The sequence below is a fragment of the Hemibagrus wyckioides genome, linkage group LG22, assembly GCF_019097595.1.
Source record: "Hemibagrus wyckioides isolate EC202008001 linkage group LG22, SWU_Hwy_1.0, whole genome shotgun sequence".
In the NCBI taxonomy this organism is placed as follows: domain Eukaryota; kingdom Metazoa; phylum Chordata; class Actinopteri; order Siluriformes; family Bagridae; genus Hemibagrus; species Hemibagrus wyckioides.
The window spans coordinates 18,997,431-19,025,097 of record NC_080731.1 but is presented as its reverse complement, the minus strand read 5'-3'; the positions used below and the strand labels follow the sequence as shown (position 1 = coordinate 19,025,097).

The following is a 27,667-nucleotide window of genomic DNA, read 5'->3' as shown; positions in this document are numbered from 1 at the left end:
GCCAAACGTATTCGCTCACCCATCCAAATAATCAGAATCAGGTGTTCCAATCACTTCCATGGCCACAGGTGTATAAAATCAAGCACCTAGGCATGCAGACTGTTTTTACAAACATTTGTGAAAGAATGGGTCGCTCTCAGGAGCTCAGTGAATTCCAGCGTGGAACTGTGATAGGATGCCACCTGTGTAACAAATCCAGTCGTGAAATTTCCTCGCTCCTAAATATTCCACAGTCAACTGTCAGCTGTATTATAAGAACGTGGAAGTGTTTGGGAACGACAGCAACTCAGCCACGAAGTGGTAGGCCACGTAAACTGACGGAGCGGGGTCAGCGGATGCTGAGGCGCATAGTGCGAAGAGGTCGCCAACTTTCTGCAGAGTCAATCGCTACAGACCTCCAAACTTCATGTGTCCTTCAGATTAGCTCAAGAACAGTGCGCAGAGAGCTTCATGGAATGGGTTTCCATGGCCGAGCAGCTGCATCCAAGCCATACATCACCGAGTGCAATGCAAAGCGTCGGATGCAGTGGTGTAAAGCACGCCACCACTGGACTCTAGAGCAGTGGAGACACGTTCTCTGGAGTGACGAATCGCGCTTCTCCATCTGGCAATCTGATGGACGAGTCTGGGTTTGGCGGTTGCCAGGAGAACGGTACTTGTCTGACTGCATTGTGCCAAGTGTAAAGTTTGGTGGAGGGGGGATTATGGTGTGGGGTTGTTTTTCAGGAGCTGGGCTTGGCCCCTTAGTTCCAGTGAAAGGAACTCTGAATGCTTCAGCATACCAAGACATTTTGGACAATTCCATGCTCCCAACTTTGTGGGAACAGTTTGGAGCTGGCCCCTTCCTCTTCCAACATGACTGTGCACCAGTGCACAAAGCAAGGTCCATAAAGACATGGATGACAGAGTCTGGTGTGGATGAACTTGACTGGCCTGCACAGAGTCCTGACCTCAACCCGATAGAACACCTTTGGGATGAATTAGAGTGGAGACTGAGAGCCAGGCCTTCTCGTCCAACATCAGTGTGTGACCTCACAAATGCTCTTCTGGAAGAATGGTCAAAAATTCCCATAAACACACTCCTAAACCTTGTGGACAGCCTTCCCAGAAGAGTTGAAGCTGTTATAGCTGCAAAGGGTGGACCGACGTCATATTGAACCCTATGGATTAGGAATGGGATGTCACTTAAGTTCATATGCGAGTCAAGGCAGGTGAGCGAATACTTTTGGCAATATAGTGTATATATAATATAAGATTGGAGAAAAGTCAAAACCATTAAATGCTTTTGTGTTTTCTCACGTAAACATTTCAACTCCATAATTCTTAATATTCACACTTCTGGAGTTGTACTTCATTTGGTCTGATCTCACTCTAGCACTGAGATGTGAGACTCAATTAAAAAAAATAAATCAATTTAATTTTAACTTTAAGCAAATTACAGCCATTTCATTATATTTCTCTACTCCTTAAAACAGCAAACATCATTAAAATCTATCAAAATGTTCACATTTGCTCGTTGTTAATTGTTAATTTTACATGCCTAAAATTTTACTTAAGACTTTACTTATCATAATACCTGCCGATACTACTTGTTTGCAAATTATGCTGCTAGCTTACATTAGTTAAAAAAAGTCATGTTGTTCTGCATGAAATATATTTAATATATATTTAATTATAATATAATATTTAAATAATCGTTTATAACTGGTGCATCTATTCATTCACTCTTTTTAATCAGTGTTGTGTTGTAAATGTTGTTATCGATATCGTTCGATTTTATTTATTTATTTTTTATTTACCGGGAAAGAAAATAGGACCTAGTCTGTTTCTTGTAAAAAAAAAAAAAAAGTAGTTTCGCCCGAACAGGGACTTGAACCCTGGACCCTCAGATTAAAAGTCTGATGCTCTACCGACTGAGCTATCCGGGCTTCTGAAAACGGTGTGTTTCAGAACTTCTCTTTAAGTAATACAGAAATTCGCTCTAAATTTCCATGCTCTTCTATTTCAGGGAACTAGTTTGTAACGCGCAGGCGCCGCTTGAGTACACATGTTTCCGAGCGCCGATGTTAGATGTAGTGTGATGTGTTCTGCGTAGCTTTTGTTAAGAGCCATGGCTTTTAGGAACACAGCGCACGAGCGGAATATCGCTACATACACATTACGATGCTTAAACCGAGCCACGCCGCCGCGGCCTTCACATCCTCGGTGTGTCCTAGCAGAGCCTCCCACATACGGCGCGTCTCACTGGGGCAGGAGAGCACCGTGGTGCCGCTGGATGAGCACAAGTCAATCAGGGTTCATTTCAAAGGTAAAAAAAACAAAAATCTAAAAACTTGGAATCTCTAAATAAATGTTACTTCTGCTTTCTTAGTGCGTCTCAAATGTTTTTCATTGATCTATGAATTAGTTCTGTTAAATAATCTGCTGGGTTTAGGGTTTATACAGTGGCTGTTTAACATGTTTGATTTTCACAAACACACACCTTAAGGCAAAGTGAACACAAGGTGATTGATTGATTGATTGATTGATTGATTGATTGATTGATTGATTATTACTGTGTTTGTATTTTTTTTTTTAGGTCCCACAACATCCCACATGGGAGCCAGTAGCTGAGAGACAACTTCCTCCTGTACGGTTCTGATCATACTGCTGTTTTGGATCATAATTTCTCAGCTGAAACATTTTTGCTTTGTATTCATGAATACGATTGCCATGTCTAGAAAGCTTTCCATTCCTACTGCATCTCAAATGCACAAAAAGAACTAAAACTTTCCCCCAAATTTCAGTCGTGTTGCGCACATTATCATGCACATATTTTCTTTATCTTCTAATCATCTCCAGACCTTCATCAGCACATTCTGCTATAATCTCCATAATCCCAGTTGCTCTCTGCTAAACCTTGCAATACGTCTAACAGCTCTGGTACATCTCAGGCACACAGACTGCACTTATTCTTTGTTTGGCAAATGCTACAACCTGATTTGCAGATATTACATTTTATATATTGTATCACATATCATAGAAATGTCTTCAGGTAACAAAATATTTTTCTCTTGCCACTATTTGGTGAATTTTGTTTCCCGTTTTATTCTACAGCCTACTAAAGTCTCTCTGGACCTTGTGGATAAGTTGGAAAGACTCGCTCTTGTAGACTTTGGCAGCCAGGAAGGTGTGGAGTGTCTGGAGAATGCCATTCGCTTCGCTGATCAGCTCCATGTAGTTGACACGGAAGGTGTGGAACCAATGGATTCTGTTCTGGAGGACAGGTGTGTGTGTGTGTGTGTGAGAGAGAGAGAGAGAGAGAGATAGAGAGAGATATCTATGTAAGCAAAAACAACAATCTTAATAAAGTGTGTGTGTGTGAGAGAGAGAGAGACACAGAGATGTGATGTCTATGCAAGTATAATACTTGTACTTTTCTTGTAAAGTCACATTAATTCAGAATCATATGGCTAAATATCAGTGTCTTTAAAATATTATTATTATTATTATTATTATTATTATTATTATTATTATTATTATTATTATATGCAAACTTCAGCAGTAAGTCTGATAAGACACAGATCTAGGAGAGTTTGCCTTTGTGTCTTAGAGCTCTGTATCTGAGAGAGGACACAGTGATGGAGGGAAACTGTGCAGAGGAACTTCTTCGGCTCTCCAGAATCACAGAGGAGGAATATTTTGTAGCACCTCCAGGTCTGCAAACTAATCACACACACACACACACACGCACTAAATGAAATGATGTTAAAATATACAGTATCTCACAAAAGTGAGTACACCCTTCAAAATAACTCAACACACAGCCATTAATGTCTAAACCGTTGGCAACAAAAGTGAGTACACCACTATGTGCAAATGTCCAAATTGGGCCCAATTAGCCATTTACCCCCCCTGGTGTCATGTGACTCGTTAGTGTTACAAGGTCTCAGGTGTGAATGGGGAGCAGCTGTGTTAAATTTGGTGTTATCGCTCTCACACTTTCTCGTACTGGTCACTGGAAGTTCAACATGGCACCTCATGGCAAAGAACTCTCTGAGGATCTGAAAAAAAGAATTGTTGCTCTACATAAAGATGGCCTAGGCTATAAGAAGATAGAAGACCCTGAAACTGAGCTGCAGCACGGTGGGCAAGACCATACAGTGATTTTACAGGACAGGTTCCACTCAGAACAGGCCTCACCATGGTCCACCAAAGAAGTTGAGTGCACGTGCTCAGTGTCATATCCGGAGGTTGTCTTTGGGAAATAGACGTATGAGTGCTGATTGCTGCAGAGGTTGAAGGGGTGGAGGTCTCAGCCTGTCAGTGCTCAGACCATACGCCGAACACTGCATCAAATTGGTCTGCATGGCTGTCGTCCCAGAGGGAAGCCTCTACTAAAGATGATGCACAAGAAAGCCCGCATACAGTTTGCTGAAGACAAGCAGACTAAGGACATGGCCAGAACCATGTCCTGTGGTCCGATGAGACCAAGATAAACTTATTTGGTTCAGATGGTGTCAGTGTGTGTGGTTGCATCCAGGTGAGGAGTACAAAGACAAGTGTGCCTTGCCTACAGTCAAGCATGGTGGTGGGAGTGTCATGCTCTGGGCCTGCATGAGTGCTGCTGGCACTGGGGAGCTACAGTTCATTGAGGGAACCATGAATGCCAACATGTACTGTGACATACTGAAGCAGAGAATGATCCCCTCCCTTCGGAGACTGGGCCACAGGGCAGTATTCCACCATGATAACGACCCCAAACACACCTCCAAGATGACCAGTGCCTTGCTAAAGAAGCTGAGAGTAAAGGTGATGGACTGACCAAACATGTCTCCAGACCTAAACCCTAAGGAGGGGGAGCACAAGGTCTCTAACATCCACCAGCTCTGTGATTTCATCATGGAGGAGTGGAAGAGGACTCCAGTGGCAACCTGTGAAGCTCTGGTGAACTCAATGCCCAAGAGGTTAAAGGCAGTGCTGGAAAATAATGGTGGTCACACAAAATATTGACACTTTGGGCCCAATTTGGACATTTCCACTTCGGGGTATATTCACTTTTGTTGCCAACGGTTTAGACATTAATGGCTGTGTGTTGAGTTATTTTGAGGGAACAGCAAATTTACACTGTTATACAGGCTTTCACTACTGTACATTGTAGCAGAGTGGCATTTCTACAGTGTTGTCACATGAAAAGATTTAATAAAATATTTACAAAAGTGTGAGGGGTGTACTCACTTTTGTGAGATACTGTATTTGGTCTATAATTCTGAAGAGGTGAAGATTGATGTGAAATGTTAATTAAGTGCAAAATGTTCCTGCAGGAATTTCTGCACAAATGAAACTGATCATCTCTGTTTCTGGTGTTGTGTTTTGATTTCCTTTCTGAAGCCACCTACTGGAACCTTCTCCAAAGTGCAACAACGCCTCCCACAGGAATGTGTGATGCTGGAATTCCCCTTCACGTCACCTTTACCTTTAGGCCTAACTTCCCTTTTCTTTCTCCAGCACACCTGTGAAATACACCAAACAGAAACCACCTGTGATGCTGGCACTAATAATTCCAAACAATCACTTTCCTTTCTTCTCCTCACAGGAAACATCCCGCTTCCGAAGAGAGAGGAGCGATCGGCTATGCTGAAGCACTCAGAGCTCTGAGATCAGAAATATCCAGCAAGACAAACTGTTCCAATAAACATGAACTCACTGCTCTATACAATAACACATTATTCACTGTGAGTGCTGTGTCCAGTTCAGGGACAGGGTGGATGTGGAGTTTATACTGGGATCACTGGAGGTTTAATTGTACAATAAATTCCCAGCACAGATTTATTTTAAAGAAGGAATTTACATAATAATATTTCACCTTTATACTTCAGCCATAGAGATTTCTGTCCCTGAAATTCATGCTCACAGAGCACATTACGTCCAAGTTGACTTTATTTAATGGCCTTGATCTTGAGTTACTGAAGCCTGATTAATGTATTCCATTTAATTCAAGTTTAATTTAGTAAACCTACGAGTAATATTTATGAGTATGCAGTAATTATTCACTTATCACACAATGCTACCAAAAATAATCCCCTAGGCTATTGATGGCACTAATAGTGTTTCATTTAGCAGAAACACGAACAGACACCACACCTATGAAAGATCAGCTGACAATAAATGAGTCACTAACATTGTTTTGAAGAATAGATCCGAGTCAGCGGGATGCAGAAAGCTGTGAAACCAAAATATTTACTGCCACCGTTTGATTGTGTAACCCTGCTTGTAAGTAGTAGGCTCTCTAGATATGAACAGATGAAGTGCTACTCGGGATTCAGTATTCAGATCTTTCTTACCACGTGATCTTTCTCATTCTTATTTCATATATATATATATATATATATATATATATATATATATATATATATATATATATAATTAAAATAAAGCATGTATTAAAATAACGTGTGTGTGTGTAATGTTTTCATTTAAATATAATACTCTAAGACACAAAATGATTTATCTTTTAATGATTGTCTATGCAGGGCTTATTATTATTATCATTAACATCATTATTATTGTTGTTGTTGTTATATAAAGACATTGTGGAAATAGCTTTAAGCGTTCAGTTCATTCTGTTGTACACAGAAACGTCCATTTAATAGAAAACAGAGTTGTGTTTATGTTTCTGTCTCTCCTGATGTCCGGAAACCGAAAGTAGCTGAATTAATCCTCGGAAAACAAAACCTAATGGAGGGCGGGCTCTGCTCTTCTCCTATTGGCTGGAGATATGAGCAGGCGGTCATCCCCATTGGCTGTCACACAGAAAAGGGGCGTAGTCATTAGACTATATAAAGGACCGCGGTCAGCTGCGGAGTCTGACTCGAGACTTTAAAGAGGACGAGGATTTTCAGGACACATTCATCACCTGTATAAAAGGTAGGTTTATAATAATATGTTTTTAAATAATATGCGTGTATCATAATGAGCAAAGTTTAATTAACTTAAAAAGTTTTCAACGATGGAAAATGATCAGTGATTAATAGAATCTGAAAAAATAAAGTTGTCTGAATGTTTGGTGAGCTGAGGGTAACATAATAAACATGTAATAGAAGGTAATAACACCTTTAATAACAATAGTGGCTTTGGTTCCTTTTCAGTACCTGTACCTTTGTACTTATGTTCTAACTGTTTAATAAACTCCACTTGGAAATATAGATTTAATGCAGCATAAAATTATTTATGGAGCATAATTTAAGGGTAATTATCTTTTAGAGACATGTTATATATACAACTTTCACATTAAAGGTTACAAAAAGTGTACACTTGAGAATCCCACCCTGGTACCACAACAAATGGACATGATCTAGCTGTAAACTCTGCTGGCAGCCATTTTAAATCCAGAAACACTTGACTTGAGGCTCTAGTTACATTTTTACATCATTTACATGGTCAAAATACACTCATTTCTAATTGGTCTAATTGGGGAGATGATAATTAATTCATGCTTGGTGATCGTAAGCTTCCATTAGTCTTTTAACTTCAGTGAAAAATGTTTTTAAATAAAACTAATCTGCATTTTTTTACTTTTACAAAGGTCATTAAGCAGCAGATATGATGGAGCTCAACATTAAAGTCCTGAGCGGGGAAACGAAGACCGTGCACGTGAATCCAGGTGCTACAATCGGTCAACTCAAGCATAAAGTCGCCCAAATCTTTAATGCAAGTCCTCTACGGATGAAGCTTTCTGTCACCAATGGGCGAGTGGTGCAGCTGGACAATGACCAGATGACTGTGAACCATTATGGTCTGAGTTCAGGAGCCACCGTGATGCTGCTGATCTCCATGACTCCCGTGCCACTTCAGGTGTTCGTGAAGAATGAGAAGGGGCAGACGAAGACATATGACATTACTGATGAAGAAACCGTCGATCAGTTGAAGAGAAAGGTCCGCCAAAAAGAAGGAACACCAGAGGACCAGCAGCGGCTGATCTTCAATGGTAGACAGCTGGACTCTGGCAGGAAGCTGCAGGATTACGACATTGTTTCTGGAAGCACCATTCATATGACCCTCCGTCTGCGTGGAGGCTGATGGGACAGAAACACTTGGAGATCATTTTAGCCTAAAAAATGTAACATGATTCATCTCGTAATGTTTGTTACAGATTACTGAGGTGTCTTCATTCTTATTGCAATCAACTGATTCTTCTTTTCAGAAAGTGATTGTCCAGTCAATTTCTCCAGAATCATTTCTGAATATTCCAGAATCTTTTGTATTGTGTCTTAATTTCAGAATCTTAATGTATTGTATTAAGTTTGCTTGCTTTAACAGTGATATTTTTTGCTTTTAGAATGATTTATTAGCAAGTATTATAAAAAATTTCCGAATAATATTTTTAAAAATGTGCATTTATTATGTTTATGTAATTGCTTTCTTGAGCAACATGTCAGTGGTTGAAAGATTACTGTAAAATGGATTTTTAAGGACTTGCTGTTAGGACCTGTAAAGGACCACAGTAATAAAAAATAACTGTGATAGTTTACTTTCTTATGGGCCTTCTGAATAAATTAATATAATTTTTATTTAAATAAAAATATTTATCATAATGACTCATTTGCATTGCCTTTTCTCTGCAGTGAAAGGACATAGATATTAGTTATAATATAAGCCTAGTAATGCTAGTTAGCTAGTTATAGCATTAGTCTACATATACTTTATAAACATTTTCCAGTAAGCTTTTAAAGTCCTGGTTTATTACTCAGTAACATGAAACGTCACTGAGTAAGGGTCAAAAAACTCAATCAAGATGAAGTGAATTTTAACAACAGCACATGTACGAGTCATGTTTTCATTAAAATATAGTACACAGTTACATGATTATCCTGGTCTATATAAGCAACCATTACCATGTAGCAAATGAGCTAATGCTAAATAAAAGCTAACAGCTGAATGTCATTTATGGGCTTAACCATTTTTGTGTCTATATTAACACATCACATCAGTAGTGAACTAAATAGACTAGGCACTAGATAAGCCAGAAGCCAACCTTCTCTAGACCAGTCCACTACTGCAACCAAGATGAAGATGCAAAATGTAATTCTCCCACCTACAACCGCTAAAAACAACCCTCAACTAGAAACTTGGGGTGGTTTCATCTGCCAGTTCCTTTCCTGTTTACAGAGTCAACATGGCTGCTCACACTGTGAAGAACCTAAAGTTCTCTCACTATTCTGAAATATGTTCATAGCAGTGCTGGATATTGATCAGTAAATTCACAAAACAAAACAAACAAATAAATAAGGAAGCTGTCTGAAGTCTGAGATAAAAAACAATAAATAAGCCACACCCCCCATGTCCTCTGAACTTCAGATAAATCAGATAACTTCAGTACACCACACAATATTAGTAATATTAGTCCAGCACCACGTACTAAACTGAAATATATATTTTATCTGAAATAAAATCATCAGTATAGATGTGTGTAGTATATGTATTAATGTGAAGGGCAATATGCAAATTACACCATATGGCACTGAACATTCCAGAAGGTGTGCCATGGGGAATGTAGTGGACTTTCCCGTAACCTGACCCTTCACTTTACTGACGTCATTCCAATTCTACAGCCTTCACTTTACTGACGTCATTCCAATTCTAATTCATTTCTTTTCTCCAAAACTGAAACTTTTAAGTTCTGCTCTGGAGCGCCACACAGTGGTTTTAATAAAAAGGGTGTTACTTACATACGGAGGCTGAAGGGAAACAGAAAGCCACTCCTAAATGCCGAAAACAAATCCTAAATGAAGGGGTGGGGCCTGATCTCATTCTGCTAGATCATCCATATCTCCTATTGGTTAACTTGTAAATAAGGGGCGTGGCTGTGGTTCTGTTATACTGTTGTTAAATTGCGGTCCGCTGGAAAAGAGCCACAGTTTTCTGGGAAAAAGAGAGAAAGTACATCGTTTACTCAAAGGTAGGTTTCTCTCTCTCTCTCTCTCTCTCTCTCTCTCTTTTTTAAATGTGCACTTGAATAATAAAAATAAATTCTAAAAATATAAAATATTATATTTTTATTTGGACAAATTAAGTCACTAAATCCACCGTACAATAAAGTAAAACTGACTGACCTTTACATGTGTTCAATAATTTATCATTTATTTTATTGTTTTATGAAACAAATCAGTTTAATTCAGTTAATGTATAGGTAGTATAGATGCTTGGAGTGTGTTCTGTCTCTTCTTTATTAATGTTAATTATTTTTAAATAAAAAAAAAAATGCATATATTAAAATACAGAACTATTTGAACAATGCTGAACAGTGCTAATAAACGTCCATTACTTGTTATTTATATTTGTCTCATAGCTTCAGTAAAAATGATGATGAAACCATGTTTCTGGCTTATTGATGATAGGTGATGATAGGATAGGATGAGTTAATTATTTGAATAAATTTGCATCTTTGGCTTTTTTTACACACACAGGTCATTAATAAACAATGGAGCTCGTCATCAAAGACATAAGTGGAACAACACAGCATGTGAATGTTCTGCCAAATACCACCATCGGTGAACTGAAGCAGAACATTGCCCCTCACTTTGGGGCAAGAGCCTCACGCCTGAAGCTTTCAGCCAGTGGTCAGATTCTGGATAATGACCAGAAGACTGTGAGCCAATACGGTCTGAGTTCAGGATCCACCGTGATGCTGCTGATCTCCATGAGCCCCGTTTCATTTCAGGTGTTTGTGAAGAATCCGAGTGGACAGATAAAGACATACGACATCACTGATGAAGAGACAGTTGATCAGTTGATGATGAAGATCTACCAGATAGAACAAACACCAGTTGACCAGCAGCGGCTAATCTACAACGGTCAACAGCTCCAGTGTGGCAGGAAGCTGCAGGATTACGACATTGGTCCAGAAAGTACCATTTATACGACCCTCCGTCTGCGTGGAGGCCGATGGGTCAAATAACATGTGGAGATCATTTTTGTCCTATTTAACCACAGGTCAAAAGATAATAATGGCCTAAATGGTCAAATTATTTGCTGTTTCTATTTATAATGTAACAACACATGTACAACTATCTTTAATAAATACATCATTAATATAATGCACCTTTTTATTTATTAAAAAGACCAAATCATACTTTAAATATATAAGTGGAAAATGCTGTCACTTGTCTAAATATTGTACTCTTGCTGTGATTTTTTTAATGTGTATTTTCTTACTGTTATATCCAAATAAATATAATAATAATAATAATAAAACTCACATATACACAACTACCAGTGTCTGTTTGAAAAGAAATGTTTATTGAATATTTAGGAAAGTACAGAAGACATTAGTTAATATCCTGGTCAACATAATTAAAGACACATATTTTACGTGTTTTTATAACAATAATAAATATAATAAAAATTAATTTTATTTTTTTTGTGTGCATACTGAATAAATATATGTATAACTCATCAGAGTACACACACACACACACACACACCTACCTGCTGGACACAAACACTTACACCTCTCCTGTGTCAGCTGAGATCATGTGAATAAACCTGAGTGAGTAGTCTAGGTTAGGCCGCACAGAGGAATTAGCTCAGGATTCAGTGATGATACCTTTACTGGAGGGATAGGGAAGACAGACACACAATAGTATTGCCACAAGCGCTAGTATATTGTGAATAAGAATATGTATACATATATATGCACAACTGTACAATGGGTTCTTCATCAGAGTGGGCCAAGGCCAAAATAATAAACATAACAGTTTGATAATTTACAACTTCCTAACCAGAAATTAAAGCAAAAGAAAAACACAGTGGCTTATCTAACTCCCTACACATAAAAAGAGGTAAATAACCCACTCCCAAAGAAAATGGCAGCCACACTCCTATAACAAGTGAACAGAATATACAGTGAACAATATATACAGAGTGAACACACACACACACACACAACTAACAAGTCCAAATTGGAAAACCAAGCTCAGAGTCAAGGGAAAACAAGCACAAGTCAAAAACCAGATTTCAACACAATAATCACTAGTATAACCAATCTACTAGAACTCCAAGCACACCACTACAAACACCCTCCACCTTGCTTCCCTTCTTCTTCCTTAAATACTGATAATCATTGAGGTGTAGGTGGAATTAGGACCGGCAAGGACAGGCTGGAAACTCTGGCAAGGAATCGGATCACAAATGAAACTGATCATCTCTCAGTTTCTGGTGTTGTGTTTTGATTTCCTCTCTGAAGCCACCTACTGGAACCTTCTCCAAAGTGCAACAACGCCTCTCACAGGAATGTGTGATGCCTGAATTCCCCTTCACGTCACCTTTACCTTTAGGCCTAACTTCCCTTTTCTTTCTCCAGCACACCTGTGAAATACACCAAACAGAAACCACCTGTGATGCTGGCACTAATAATTCCAAACAATCACTTTCCTTTCTTCTCCTCACAGGAAACATCCCGCTTCCGAAGAGAGAGGAGCGATCGGCTATGCTGAAGCACTCAGAGCTCTGAGATCAGAAATATCCAGCAAGACAAACTGTTCCAATAAACATGAACTCACTGCTCTATACAATAACACATTATTCACTGTGAGTGCTGTGTCCAGTTCAGGGACAGGGTGGATGTGGAGTTTATACTGGGATCACTGGAGGTTTAACTGTACAATAAATTCCCAGCACAGATTTATTTTAAAGAAGGAATTTACGTAATAATTTTTCACCTTTTTACTTCATAGAGATTTCTGTCCCTGAAATTCATGCTCACAGAGCACATTTCATCCAAGCTGACTTTATTTAATGGCCTTGATTTTGAGTTACTGAAGTCTGATTAATGTATTCCATTTAATTTAGTAAACCTAGGAGTAATAATTATGAGTATGCAGTAATTATTCACTTATCACACAATGCTACCAAAAATAATCCCCTAGGCTATTGATTCAACATGTAATTCTCCCACCTACAACCAGTAAAAACAACCCTCAACTCGAAACTCGGGGTCTTCTTCACTGCCAGTTCCTTTCCTGTTTACAGAGTGAAGTCAAATCAACATGGCTGCTCACACTGTGAAGAACCTAAAGTCCTAAAGTTCCCTTTCACCTGCACCTCAACACTACAAAGACCAGGGAGATGGTGGTGGACTTTAGGAGGCCCAGGCCTCAACCTGAGCCTGGAACTATCAACGGCGACTGTGTGAAGTTGGTCAAGACCTACAAGTACCTTGGAGTACAGCTGGATGAAAGAATGGACTGGACTGCCAACACAGACGCTCTGTGTAGGAAAGGACAGAGCCGGCTGTACTTCCTAAGAAGGCTGGCTTCCTTTAACATCTGCAAAAAGCTGCTGCAGATGTTCTATCAGACTGTGCCCTCTTCTATGTGGCAGTGTTATGGGGAGGCAGCATAAAGAAGAAGGACGCCTCACGTCTGGACGAGCTAATGAGGAAGGCGGGCTCGATTGTGGGCTCAGAACTGGACGGCCTGACATCAGTGGCAGAGAGGAGGGCGCTGAGCAGGCTCCTGTCCATCATGGACAATCCACTGCATCCACTGTACAGCATCATCTCCAGACAGAGAAGCAGCTTCAGTGACAGGTTGCTGTCACTGCCCTGCTCCACTGACAGACTGAGGAGGTCGTTCCTCCCCCATGTGACTCTTTAATTCCACACGGGGTGGGAGGAGTCAGTGCTGACACTACTCTTCTCTCTGTACTGGACTGTACAATAAACCACACACCACACACTACACACAATACACTCCGGTTTATACAGAACTCTCAATAAACTGAGATTTGTACAGGACTCATAAACACACAGTTATTGCACATAAACAGTTTTTGGCACATCGACTAGGTCTGTAACCTTAAACACTTGTTTTGCACATTTCTTATCTTGTTCTTCATCTCATTCTCCATATTTATTCCTTAAATCTCTGTATTTAGTATTTTTCTGCTATATTTTGTTAATTTGATATATTTTTTGTTAAATTTTGTACCCTAATTTGGGTTTTTTAGTATTTTTGTTCTAAATACATTAAAAGGCAGGTCATGAAGAAGTGGATATGATGAAGCTCATCATCCTCATCATCAAATCCTGAGTGGAGAAACATGGACCATTCACATAAATACAACCGCCACAACTGGTGATCTCAAGCGACAAATTGCCCCAAAGACTTTCCATAACCAGTGGATGAAACCTACAGCTGAATCATGAAGAGGGTGAAAGATTGAGTTCTGAGATCAGGATCCACCGTGATCCTGCTGATCATCATGATCTCCTTTGTAGATTCACGTCACAGTTATAATGGATTCTTCTGAAATGGAAACTGCCTGAGGCTGAGATGTGGGAGTATTGATAATTTATCTGAATGAAAGAATGTGCTGTAACCCTGATTAAAAAAGTATAACACACATTTTAGATCATATCAATAGTGTATATGTACACACACAGACACACACACAGACACACACAGACACACACACACACACACACACACAGACACACACACACACACACAGACACACACACACACACACACACACACAGACACACAGACACACACACACACAGACACACAGACACACACAGACACACACACACTTACTGACCTCTGCTGGACACTAAAACACTTAGACCTCTCCTGATGTCCGGAAACCGAAAGTAGCTGAATGAATCCTCGGAAAACAAAACCTGACGGAGGGCGGGCTCTGCTCTTCTCCTATTGGCTGGAAACATTAGCAGGCGGTCATCTCCATTGGCTGTCACACAGAAAGGGGGCGTGGTTATTAGACTATATAAGGAACCGTGGTCGGCTGCAGCGGGAGAGTTTGAGGTGATACTCGAGACTTTAAAGAGGACGAGGATTTTCAGGACACATTCATCACCTGTATAAAAGGTAGGTTTATAATAATATGTTTCTAAATAATATGCGTGTATCATAATGAGCAAAGTTTAATTAACTTAAAAAGATTTCAGCGATGGAAAATGATCAGTGATTAATAGAATCTGAAAAAATAAAGTTGTCTGAATGTTTGGTGAGCTGAGGGTAACATAATAAACATGTAATAGAAGGTAATAACACCTTTAATAACAATAGTGGCTTTGGTTCCTTTTCAGTACCTGTACCTTTGTACTTATGTTCTAAATGTTTAATAAACTCCACTTGGAAATATAGATTTAATGCAGCATAAAATTATTTATGGAGCATAATTTAAGGGTAATTATCTTTTAGAGACATGTTATATATACAACTTTCACATTAAAGGTTACAAAAAGTGTACACTTGAGAATCCCACCCTGGTACCACAACAAATGGACATGATCTAGCTGTAAACTCTGCTGGCAGCCATTTTAAATCCAGAAACACTTGACTTGAGGCTCTAGTTACATTTTTACATCATTTACATGGTCAAAATACACTCATTTCTAATTGGTCTAATTGGGGAGATGATAATTAATTCATGCTTGGTGATCGTAAGCTTCCATTAGTCTTTTAACTTCAGTGAAAAATGTTTTTAAATAAAACTAATCTGCATTTTTTTACTTTTACAAAGGTCATTAAGCAGCAGATATGATGGAGCTCAACATTAAAGTCCTGAGCGGGGAAACGAAGACCGTGCACGTGAATCCAGGTGCTACAATCGGTCAACTCAAGCATAAAGTCGCCCAAATCTTTAATGCAAGTCCTCTACGGATGAAGCTTTCTGTCACCAATGGGCGAGTGGTGCAGCTGGACAATGACCAGATGACTGTGAACCATTATGGTCTGAGTTCAGGAGCCACCGTGATGCTGCTGATCTCCATGACTCCCGTGCCACTTCAGGTGTTCGTGAAGAATGAGAAGGGGCAGACGAAGACATATGACATTACTGATGAAGAAACCGTCGATCAGTTGAAGAGAAAGGTCCGCCAAAAAGAAGGAACACCAGAGGACCAGCAGCGGCTGATCTTCAATGGTAGACAGCTGGACTCTGGCAGGAAGCTGCAGGATTACGACATTGTTTCTGGAAGCACCATTCATATGACCCTCCGTCTGCGTGGAGGCTGATGGGACAGAAACACTTGGAGATCATTTTAGCCTAAAAAATGTAACATGATTCATCCTGTAATGTTTGTTACAGATTACTGAGGTGTCTTCATTCTTATTGCAATCAACTGATTCTTCTTTTCAGAAAGTGATTTTCTCCAGAATCATTTCTGAATATTCCAGAATCTTTTGTATTGTGTCTTAATTTCAGAATCTTAATGTATTGTATTAAGTTTGCTTGCTTTAACAGTGATATTTTTTGCTTTTAGAATGATTTATTAGCAAGTATTATAAAAAATGTCCGAATAATATTTTTAAAAATGTGCATTTATTATGTTTATGTAATTGCTTTCTTGAGCAACATGTCAGTGGTTGAAAGATTACTGTAAAATGGATTTTTAAGGACTTGCTGTTAGGACCTGTAAAGGACCACAGTAATAAAAAATAACTGTGATAGTTTACTTTCTTATGGGCCTTCTGAATAAATTAATATAATTTTTATTTAAATAAAAATATTTATCATAATGACTCATTTGCATTGCCTTTTCTCTGCAGTGAAAGGACATAGATATTAGTTATAATATAAGCCTAGTAATGCTAGTTAGCTAGTTATAGCATTAGTCTACATATACTTTATAAACATTTTCCAGTAAGCTTTTAAAGTCCTGGTTTATTACTCAGTAACATGAAACGTCACTGAGTAAGGGTCAAAAAACTCAATCAAGATGAAGTGAATTTTAACAACAGCACATGTACGAGTCATGTTTTCATTAAAATATAGTACACAGTTACATGATTATCCTGGTCTATATAAGCAACCATTACCATGTAGCAAATGAGCTAATGCTAAATAAAAGCTAACAGCTGAATGTCATTTATGGGCTGAACCATTTTTGTGTCTATATTAACACATCACATCAGTAGTGAACTAAATAGACTAGGCACTAGATAAGCCAGAAGCCAACCTTCTCTAGACCAGTCCACTACTGCAACCAAGATGAAGATGCAAAATGTAATTCTCCCACCTACAACCGCTAAAAACAACCCTCAACTAGAAACTTGGGGTGGTTTCAACTGCCAGTTCCTTTCCTGTTTACAGAGTCAACATGGCTGCTCACACTGTGAAGAACCAAAAGTTCTCTCACTATTCTGAAATATGTTCATAGCAGTGCTGGATATTGATCAGTAAATTCACAAAACAAAACAAAACAAACAAATAAATAAGGAAGCTGTCTGAAGTCTGAGATAAAAAACAATAAATAAGCCACACCCCCCATGTCCTCTGAACTTCAGATAAATCAGATAACTTCAGTACACCACACAATATTAGTAATATTAGTCCAGCACCACGTACTAAACTGAAATATATATTTTATCTGAAATAAAATCATCAGTATAGATGTGTGTAGTATATGTATTAATGTGAAGGGCAATATGCAAATTACACCATATGGCTCTGAACATTCCAGAAGGTGTGCCATGGGGAATGTAGTGGACTTTCCCGTAACCTGACCCTTCACTTTACTGACGTCATTCCAATTCTACAGCCTTCACTTTACTGACGTCATTCCAATTCTAATTCATTTCTTTTCTCCAAAACTGAAACTTTTAAGTTCTGCTCTGGAGCGCCACACAGTGGTTTTAATAATAATAATGCTAGATCATCCATATCTCCTATTGGTTAACTTGTAAATAAGGGGCGTGGCTGTGGTTCTGTTATGCTGTTGTTAAATTGCGGTCCGCTGGAAAAGAGCCACAGTTTTCTGGGAAAAAGAGAGAAAGTACATCGTTTACTCAAAGGTAGGTTTCTCTCTCTCTCTCTCTCTCTCTCTCTCTTTTTTAAATGTGCACTTGAATAATAAAAATAAATTCTAAAAATATAAAATATTATATTTTTATTTGGACAAATTAAGTCACTAAATCCACCGTACAATAAAGTAAAACTGACTGACCTTTACATGTGTTCAATAATTTATCATTTATTTTATTGTTTTATGAAACAAATCAGTTTAATTCAGTTAATGTATAGGTAGTATAGATGCTTGGAGTGTGTTCTGTCTCTTCTTTATTAATGTTAATTATTTTTAAATAAAAAAAAAATGCATACATTAAAATACAGAACTATTTGAACAATGCTGGACAGTGCTAATAAACCTCCATTACTTGTTATTTATATTTGTCTCATAGCTTCAGTAAAAATGATGATGAAACCATGTTTCTGGCTTATTGATGATAGGTGATGATAGGAGAGGATGAGTTAATTATTTGAATAAATTTGCATCTTTGGCTTTTTTTACACACACAGGTCATTAATAAACAATGGAGCTCGTCATCAAAGACATAAGTGGAACAACACAGCATGTGAATGTTCTGCCAAATACCACCATCGGTGAACTGAAGCAGAACATTGCCCCTCACTTTGGGGCAAGAGCCTCATGCCTGAAGCTTTCAGCCAGTGGTCAGATTCTGGATAATGACCAGAAGACTGTGAGCCAATACGGTCTGAGTTCAGGATCCACCGTGATGCTGCTGATCTCCATGAGCCCCGTTTCATTTCAGGTGTTTGTGAAGAATCCGAGTGAACAGATAAAGACATACGACATCACTGATGAAGAGACAGTCGATCAGTTGATGATGAAGATCTATCAGATAGAACAAACACCAGTTGACCAGCAGCGGCTAATCTACAACGGTCAACAGCTCCAGTGTGGCAGGAAGCTGCAGGATTACGACATTGGTCCAGAAAGTACCATTTATACGACCCTCCGTCTGCGTGGAGGCCGATGGGTCAAATAACATGTGGAGATCATTTTTGTCCTATTTAACCACAGGTCAAAAGATAATAATGGCCTAAATGGTCAAATTATTTGCTGTTTCTATTTATAATGTAACAACACATGTACAACTATCTTTAATAAATACATCATTAATATAATGCACCTTTTTATTTATTAAAAAGACCAAAACATACTTTAAATGTGTAAGTGGAAAATGCTGTCACTTGTCTAAATATTGTACTCTTGCTGTGATTTTTTTAATGTGTATTTTCTTACTGTTATATCCAAATAAATATAATAATAATAATAATAAAACTCACATATACACAACTACCAGTGTCTGTTTGAAAAGAAATGTTTATTGAATATTTAGGAAAGTACAGAAGACATTAGTTAATATCCTGGTCAACATAATTAAAGACACATATTTTACGTGTTTTTATAACAATAATAAATATAATAAAAATTAATTTTATTTTTTTTGTGTGCATACTGAATAAATATATGTATAACTCATCAGAGTACACACACACACACACACACACCTACCTGCTGGACACAAACACTTACACCTCTCCTGTGTCAGCTGAGATCATGTGAATAAACCTGAGTGAGTAGTCTAGGTTAGGCCGCACAGAGGAATTAGCTCAGGATTCAGTGATGATACCTTTACTGGAGGGATAGGGAAGACAGACACACAATAGTATTGCCACAAGCGCTAGTATATTGTGAATAAGAATATGTATACATATATATGCACAACTGTACAATGGGTTCTTCATCAGAGTGGGCCAAGGCCAAAATAATAAACATAACAGTTTGATAATTTACAACTTCCTAACCAGAAATTAAAGCAAAAGAAAAACACAGTGGCTTATCTAACTCCCTACACATAAAAAGAGGTAAATAACCCACTCCCAAAGAAAATGGCAGCCACACTCCTATAACAAGTGAACAGAATATACAGTGAACAATATATACAGAGTGAACACACACACACACACACAACTAACAAGTCCAAATTGGAAAACCAAGCTCAGAGTCAAGGGAAAACAAGCACAAGTCAAAAACCAGATTTCAACACAATAATCACTAGTATAACCAATCTACTAGAACTCCAAGCACACCACTACAAACACCCTCCACCTTGCTTCCCTTCTTCTTCCTTAAATACTGATAATCATTGAGGTGTAGGTGGAATTAGGACCGGCAAGGACAGGCTGGAAACTCTGGCAAGGAATCGGACCACAAATGAAACTGATCATCTCTCAGTTTCTGGTGTTGTGTTTTGATTTCCTCTCTGAAGCCACCTACTGGAACCTTCTCCAAAGTGCAACAACGCCTCTCACAGGAATGTGTGATGCCTGAATTCCCCTTCACGTCACCTTTACCTTTAGGCCTAACTTCCCTTTTCTTTCTCCAGCACACCTGTGAAATACACCAAACAGAAACCACCTGTGATGCTGGCACTAATAATTCCAAACAATCACTTTCCTTTCTTCTCCTCACAGGAAACATCCCGCTTCCGAAGAGAGAGGAGCGATCGGCTATGCTGAAGCACTCAGAGCTCTGAGATCAGAAATATCCAGCAAGACAAACTGTTCCAATAAACATGAACTCACTGCTCTATACAATAACACATTATTCACTGTGAGTGCTGTGTCCAGTTCAGGGACAGGGTGGATGTGGAGTTTATACTGGGATCACTGGAGGTTTAACTGTACAATAAATTCCCAGCACAGATTTATTTTAAAGAAGGAATTTACGTAATAATTTTTCACCTTTTTACTTCATAGAGATTTCTGTCCCTGAAATTCATGCTCACAGAGCACATTTCATCCAAGCTGACTTTATTTAATGGCCTTGATTTTGAGTTACTGAAGTCTGATTAATGTATTCCATTTAATTTAGTAAACCTAGGAGTAATAATTATGAGTATGCAGTAATTATTCACTTATCACACAATGCTACCAAAAATAATCCCCTAGGCTATTGATTCAACATGTAATTCTCCCACCTACAACCAGTAAAAACAACCCTCAACTCGAAACTCGGGGTCTTCTTCACTGCCAGTTCCTTTCCTGTTTACAGAGTGAAGTCAAATCAACATGGCTGCTCACACTGTGAAGAACCTAAAGTCCTAAAGTTCCCTTTCACCTGCACCTCAACACTACAAAGACCAGGGAGATGGTGGTGGACTTTAGGAGGCCCAGGCCTCAACCTGAGCCTGGAACTATCAACGGCGACTGTGTGAAGTTGGTCAAGACCTACAAGTACCTTGGAGTACAGCTGGATGAAAGAATGGACTGGACTGCCAACACAGACGCTCTGTGTAGGAAAGGACAGAGCCGGCTGTACTTCCTAAGAAGGCTGGCTTCCTTTAACATCTGCAAAAAGCTGCTGCAGATGTTCTATCAGACTGTGCCCTCTTCTATGTGGCAGTGTTATGGGGAGGCAGCATAAAGAAGAAGGACGCCTCACGTCTGGACGAGCTAATGAGGAAGGCGGGCTCGATTGTGGGCTCAGAACTGGACGGCCTGACATCAGTGGCAGAGAGGAGGGCGCTGAGCAGGCTCCTGTCCATCATGGACAATCCACTGCATCCACTGTACAGCATCATCTCCAGACAGAGAAGCAGCTTCAGTGACAGGTTGCTGTCACTGCCCTGCTCCACTGACAGACTGAGGAGGTCGTTCCTCCCCCATGTGACTCTTTAATTCCACACGGGGTGGGAGGAGTCAGTGCTGACACTACTCTTCTCTCTGTACTGGACTGTACAATAAACCACACACCACACACTACACACAATACACTCCGGTTTATACAGAACTCTCAATAAACTGAGATTTGTACAGGACTCATAAACACACAGTTATTGCACATAAACAGTTTTTGGCACATCGACTAGGTCTGTAACCTTAAACACTTGTTTTGCACATTTCTTATCTTGTTCTTCATCTCATTCTCCATATTTATTCCTTAAATCTCTGTATTTAGTATTTTTCTGCTATATTTTGTTAATTTGATATATTTTTTGTTAAATTTTGTACCCTAATTTGGGTTTTTTAGTATTTTTGTTCTAAATACATTAAAAGGCAGGTCATGAAGAAGTGGATATGATGAAGCTCATCATCCTCATCATCAAATCCTGAGTGGAGAAACATGGACCATTCACATAAATACAACCGCCACAACTGGTGATCTCAAGCGACAAATTGCCCCAAAGACTTTCCATAACCAGTGGATGAAACCTACAGCTGAATCATGAAGAGGGTGAAAGATTGAGTTCTGAGATCAGGATCCACCGTGATCCTGCTGATCATCATGATCTCCTTTGTAGATTCACGTCACAGTTATAATGGATTCTTCTGAAATGGAAACTGCCTGAGGCTGAGATGTGGGAGTATTGATAATTTATCTGAATGAAAGAATGTGCTGTAACCCTGATTAAAAAAGTATAACACACATTTTAGATCATATCAATAGTGTATATGTACACACACAGACACACACACACACACACACACACACACAGACACACAGACACACACACACACACACACACACAGACACACAGACACACACACACAGACACACACACACACACACAGACACACAGACACACACACACAGACACACACACACACACACAGACACACACACACAGACACACAGACACACACACACACACACAATTACTGACCTCTGCTGGACACTAAAACACTTAGACCTCTCCTGATGTCCGGAAACCGAAAGTAGCTGAATGAATCCTCGGAAAACAAAACCTGACGGAGGGCGGGCTCTGCTCTTCTCCTATTGGCTGGAAACATGAGCAGGCGGTCATCTCCATTGGCTGTCACACAGAAAGGGGGCGTGGTTATTAGACTATATAAGGAACCGTGGTCGGCTGCAGCGGGAGAGTTTGAGGTGATACTCGAGACTTTAAAGAGGACGAGGATTTTCAGGACACATTCATCACCTGTATAAAAGGTAGGTTTATAATAATATGTTTCTAAATAATATGCGTGTATCATAATGAGCAAAGTTTAATTAACTTAAAAAGTTTTCAGCGATGGAAAATGATCAGTGATTAATAGAATCTGAAAAAATAAAGTTGTCTGAATGTTTGGTGAGCTGAGGGTAACATAATAAACATGTAATAGAAGGTAATAACACCTTTAATAACAATAGTGGCTTTGGTTCCTTTTCAGTACCTGTACCTTTGTACTTATGTTCTAAATGTTTAATAAACTCCACTTGGAAATATAGATTTAATGCAGCATAAAATTATTTATGGAGCATAATTTAAGGGTAATTATCTTTTAGAGACATGTTATATATACAACTTTCACATTAAAGGTTACAAAAAGTGTACACTTGAGAATCCCACCCTGGTACCACAACAAATGGACATGATCTAGCTGTAAACTCTGCTGGCAGCCATTTTAAATCCAGAAACACTTGACTTGAGGCTCTAGTTACATTTTTACATCATTTACATGGTCAAAATACACTCATTTCTAATTGGTCTAATTGGGGAGATGATAATTAATTCATGCTTGGTGATCGTAAGCTTCCATTAGTCTTTTAACTTCAGTGAAAAATGTTTTTAAATAAAACTAATCTGCATTTTTTTACTTTTACAAAGGTCATTAAGCAGCAGATATGATGGAGCTCAACATTAAAGTCCTGAGCGGGGAAACGAAGACCGTGCACGTGAATCCAGGTGCTACAATCGGTCAACTCAAGCATAAAGTCGCCCAAATCTTTAATGCAAGTCCTCTACGGATGAAGCTTTCTGTCACCAATGGGCGAGTGGTGCAGCTGGACAATGACCAGATGACTGTGAACCATTATGGTCTGAGTTCAGGAGCCACCGTGATGCTGCTGATCTCCATGACTCCCGTGCCACTTCAGGTGTTCGTGAAGAATGAGAAGGGGCAGACGAAGACATATGACATTACTGATGAAGAAACCGTCGATCAGTTGAAGAGAAAGGTCCGCCAAAAAGAAGGAACACCAGAGGACCAGCAGCGGCTGATCTTCAATGGTAGACAGCTGGACTCTGGCAGGAAGCTGCAGGATTACGACATTGTTTCTGGAAGCACCATTCATATGACCCTCCGTCTGCGTGGAGGCTGATGGGACAGAAACACTTGGAGATCATTTTAGCCTAAAAAATGTAACATGATTCATCTCGTAATGTTTGTTACAGATTACTGAGGTGTCTTCATTCTTATTGCAATCAACTGATTCTTCTTTTCAGAAAGTGATTTTCTCCAGAATCATTTCTGAATATTCCAGAATCTTTTGTATTGTGTCTTAATTTCAGAATCTTAATGTATTGTATTAAGTTTGCTTGCTTTAACAGTGATATTTTTTGCTTTTAGAATGATTTATTAGCAAGTATTATAAAAAATGTCCGAATAATATTTTTAAAAATGTGCATTTATTATGTTTATGTAATTGCTTTCTTGAGCAACATGTCAGTGGTTGAAAGATTACTGTAAAATGGATTTTTAAGGACTTGCTGTTAGGACCTGTAAAGGACCACAGTAATAAAAAATAACTGTGATAGTTTACTTTCTTATGGGCCTTCTGAATAAATTAATATAATTTTTATTTAAATAAAAATATTTATCATAATGACTCATTTGCATTGCCTTTTCTCTGCAGTGAAAGGACATAGATATTAGTTATAATATAAGCCTAGTAATGCTAGTTAGCTAGTTATAGCATTAGTCTACATATACTTTATAAACATTTTCCAGTAAGCTTTTAAAGTCCTGGTTTATTACTCAGTAACATGAAACGTCACTGAGTAAGGGTCAAAAAACTCAATCAAGATGAAGTGAATTTTAACAACAGCACATGTACGAGTCATGTTTTCATTAAAATATAGTACACAGTTACATGATTATCCTGGTCTATATAAGCAACCATTACCATGTAGCAAATGAGCTAATGCTAAATAAAAGCTAACAGCTGAATGTCATTTATGGGCTGAACCATTTTTGTGTCTATATTAACACATCACATCAGTAGTGAACTAAATAGACTAGGCACTAGATAAGCCAGAAGCCAACCTTCTCTAGACCAGTCCACTACTGCAACCAAGATGAAGATGCAAAATGTAATTCTCCCACCTACAACCGCTAAAAACAACCCTCAACTAGAAACTTGGGGTGGTTTCATCTGCCAGTTCCTTTCCTGTTTACAGAGTCAACATGGCTGCTCACACTGTGAAGAACCTAAAGTTCTCTCACTATTCTGAAATATGTTCATAGCAGTGCTGGATATTGATCAGTAAATTCACAAAACAAAACAAAACAAACAAATAAATAAGGAAGCTGTCTGAAGTCTGAGATAAAAAACAATAAATAAGCCACACCCCCCATGTCCTCTGAACTTCAGATAAATCAGATAACTTCAGTACACCACACAATATTAGTAATATTAGTCCAGCACCACGTACTAAACTGAAATATATATTTTATCTGAAATAAAATCATCAGTATAGATGTGTGTAGTATATGTATTAATGTGAAGGGCAATATGCAAATTACACCATATGGCTCTGAACATTCCAGAAGGTGTGCCATGGGGAATGTAGTGGACTTTCCCGTAACCTGACCCTTCACTTTACTGACGTCATTCCAATTCTACAGCCTTCACTTTACTGACGTCATTCCAATTCTAATTCATTTCTTTTCTCCAAAACTGAAACTTTTAAGTCCTGCTCTGGAGCGCCACACAGTGGTTTTAATAAAAAGGGTGTTACTTACATACGGAGGCTGAAGGGAAACAGAAAGCCACTCCTAAATGCCGAAAACAAATCCTAAATGAAGGGGTGGGGCCTGATCTCATTCTGCTAGATCATCCATATCTCCTATTGGTTAACTTGTAAATAAGGGGCGTGGCTGTGGTTCTGTTATGCTGTTGTTAAATTGCGGTCCGCTGGAAAAGAGCCACAGTTTTCTGGGAAAAAGAGAGAAAGTACATCGTTTACTCAAAGGTAGGTTTCTCTCTCTCTCTCTCTCTCTCTCTCTCTTTTTTAAATGTGCACTTGAATAATAAAAATAAATTCTAAAAATATAAAATATTATATTTTTATTTGGACAAATTAAGTCACTAAATCCACCGTACAATAAAGTAAAACTGACTGACCTTTACATGTGTTCAATAATTTATCATTTATTTTATTGTTTTATGAAACAAATCAGTTTAATTCAGTTAATGTATAGGTAGTATAGATGCTTGGAGTGTGTTCTGTCTCTTCTTTATTAATGTTAATTATTTTTAAATAAAAAAAATGCATATATTAAAATACAGAACTATTTGAACAATGCTGGACAGTGCTAATAAACCTCCATTACTTGTTATTTATATTTGTCTCATAGCTTCAGTAAAAAAGATGATGAAACCATGTTTCTGGCTTATTGATGATAGGTGATGATAGGATAGGATGAGTTAATTATTTGAATAAATTTGCATCTTTGGCTTTTTTTACACACACAGGTCATTAATAAACAATGGAGCTCGTCATCAAAGACATAAGTGGAACAACACAGCATGTGAATGTTCTGCCAAATACCACCATCGGTGAACTGAAGCAGAACATTGCCCCTCACTTTGGGGCAAGAGCCTCACGCCTGAAGCTTTCAGCCAGTGGTCAGATTCTGGATAATGACCAGAAGACTGTGAGCCAATACGGTCTGAGTTCAGGATCCACCGTGATGCTGCTGATCTCCATGAGCCCCGTTTCATTTCAGGTGTTTGTGAAGAATCCGAGTGGACAGATAAAGACATACGACATCACTGATGAAGAGACAGTTGATCAGTTGATGATGAAGATCTACCAGATAGAACAAACACCAGTTGACCAGCAGCGGCTAATCTACAACGGTCAACAGCTCCAGTGTGGCAGGAAGCTGCAGGATTACGACATTGGTCCAGAAAGTACCATTTATACGACCCTCCGTCTGCGTGGAGGCCGATGGGTCAAATAACATGTGGAGATCATTTTTGTCCTATTTAACCACAGGTCAAAAGATAATAATGGCCTAAATGGTCAAATTATTTGCTGTTTCTATTTATAATGTAACAACACATGTACAACTATCTTTAATAAATACATCATTAATATAATGCACCTTTTTATTTATTAAAAAGACCAAATCATACTTTAAATATATAAGTGGAAAATGCTGTCACTTGTCTAAATATTGTACCCTTGCTGTGATTTTTTTAATGTGTATTTTCTTACTGTTATATCCAAATAAATATAATAATAATAATAATAAAACTCACATATACACAACTACCAGTGTCTGTTTGAAAAGAAATGTTTATTGAATATTTAGGAAAGTACAGAAGACATTAGTTAATATCCTGGTCAACATAATTAAAGACACATATTTTACGTGTTTTTATAACAATAATAAATATAATAAAAATTAATTTTATTTTTTTTGTGTGCATACTGAATAAATATATGTATAACTCATCAGAGTACACACACACACACACCTACCTGCTGGACACAAACACTTACACCTCTCCTGTGTCAGCTGAGATCATGTGAATAAACCTGAGTGAGTAGTCTAGGTTAGGCCGCACAGAGGAATTAGCTCAGGATTCAGTGATGATACCTTTACTGGAGGGATAGGGAAGACAGACACACAATAGTATTGCCACAAGCGCTAGTATATTGTGAATAAGAATATGTATACATATATATGCACAACTGTACAATGGGTTCTTCATCAGAGTGGGCCAAGGCCAAAATAATAAACATAACAGTTTGATAATTTACAACTTCCTAACCAGAAATTAAAGCAAAAGAAAAACACAGTGGCTTATCTAACTCCCTACACATAAAAAGAGGTAAAT

At 38.5% G+C, this 27,667-nt stretch overlaps 7 protein-coding genes and 1 non-coding gene across 8 annotated transcripts; 7 read left to right on the top strand and 1 right to left on the bottom strand.

Moving 5' to 3' along the window:
• Window positions 1-1,855: 1,855 nt before the first annotated feature.
• trnak-uuu (transfer RNA lysine (anticodon UUU)) lies at window positions 1,856-1,928 on the bottom strand. The gene has a single exon. It is a non-coding gene; the product is annotated as a tRNA-Lys (tRNA).
• Window positions 1,929-1,987: 59 nt separating this feature from the next.
• Window positions 1,988-6,346, top strand: gatc (glutamyl-tRNA amidotransferase subunit C). The gene is made up of 5 exons (XM_058374591.1): window positions 1,988-2,308; window positions 2,579-2,629; window positions 3,097-3,266; window positions 3,593-3,696; window positions 5,576-6,346. The coding sequence occupies exons 1-5, from the start codon at window positions 2,111-2,113 to the stop codon at window positions 5,635-5,637; spliced, it is 585 nt and encodes a 194-aa protein (XP_058230574.1). The 5' UTR covers window positions 1,988-2,110; the 3' UTR covers window positions 5,638-6,346.
• A 416-nt stretch (window positions 6,347-6,762) lies between these two features.
• LOC131343151 (uncharacterized) lies at window positions 6,763-8,576 on the top strand. The gene is made up of 2 exons (XM_058374592.1): window positions 6,763-6,906; window positions 7,565-8,576. Exon 2 carries the CDS (start codon window positions 7,582-7,584, stop codon window positions 8,056-8,058), a length of 477 nt encoding a protein of 158 aa, XP_058230575.1. The 5' UTR covers window positions 6,763-6,906; window positions 7,565-7,581; the 3' UTR covers window positions 8,059-8,576.
• A 1,305-nt stretch (window positions 8,577-9,881) lies between these two features.
• Window positions 9,882-11,144, top strand: LOC131343159 (polyubiquitin-like). Its single transcript, XM_058374601.1, has 2 exons — window positions 9,882-9,937; window positions 10,446-11,144. The coding sequence occupies exon 2, from the start codon at window positions 10,460-10,462 to the stop codon at window positions 10,934-10,936; it is 477 nt and encodes a 158-aa protein (XP_058230584.1). The 5' UTR covers window positions 9,882-9,937; window positions 10,446-10,459; the 3' UTR covers window positions 10,937-11,144.
• A 3,593-nt stretch (window positions 11,145-14,737) lies between these two features.
• LOC131343153 (uncharacterized) lies at window positions 14,738-16,526 on the top strand. Its single transcript, XM_058374594.1, has 2 exons — window positions 14,738-14,867; window positions 15,526-16,526. Exon 2 carries the CDS (start codon window positions 15,543-15,545, stop codon window positions 16,017-16,019), a length of 477 nt encoding a protein of 158 aa, XP_058230577.1. The 5' UTR covers window positions 14,738-14,867; window positions 15,526-15,542; the 3' UTR covers window positions 16,020-16,526.
• Window positions 16,527-17,768: 1,242 nt separating this feature from the next.
• LOC131343161 (uncharacterized) lies at window positions 17,769-19,028 on the top strand. Its single transcript, XM_058374603.1, has 2 exons — window positions 17,769-17,798; window positions 18,304-19,028. The coding sequence occupies exon 2, from the start codon at window positions 18,318-18,320 to the stop codon at window positions 18,792-18,794; it is 477 nt and encodes a 158-aa protein (XP_058230586.1). The 5' UTR covers window positions 17,769-17,798; window positions 18,304-18,317; the 3' UTR covers window positions 18,795-19,028.
• A 3,607-nt stretch (window positions 19,029-22,635) lies between these two features.
• Window positions 22,636-24,424, top strand: LOC131343152 (uncharacterized). The gene is made up of 2 exons (XM_058374593.1): window positions 22,636-22,765; window positions 23,424-24,424. Exon 2 carries the CDS (start codon window positions 23,441-23,443, stop codon window positions 23,915-23,917), a length of 477 nt encoding a protein of 158 aa, XP_058230576.1. The 5' UTR covers window positions 22,636-22,765; window positions 23,424-23,440; the 3' UTR covers window positions 23,918-24,424.
• A 1,291-nt stretch (window positions 24,425-25,715) lies between these two features.
• LOC131343157 (polyubiquitin-like) lies at window positions 25,716-26,944 on the top strand. The gene is made up of 2 exons (XM_058374599.1): window positions 25,716-25,790; window positions 26,294-26,944. The coding sequence occupies exon 2, from the start codon at window positions 26,308-26,310 to the stop codon at window positions 26,782-26,784; it is 477 nt and encodes a 158-aa protein (XP_058230582.1). The 5' UTR covers window positions 25,716-25,790; window positions 26,294-26,307; the 3' UTR covers window positions 26,785-26,944.
• The last annotated feature ends 723 nt before the right edge of the window (window positions 26,945-27,667 follow it).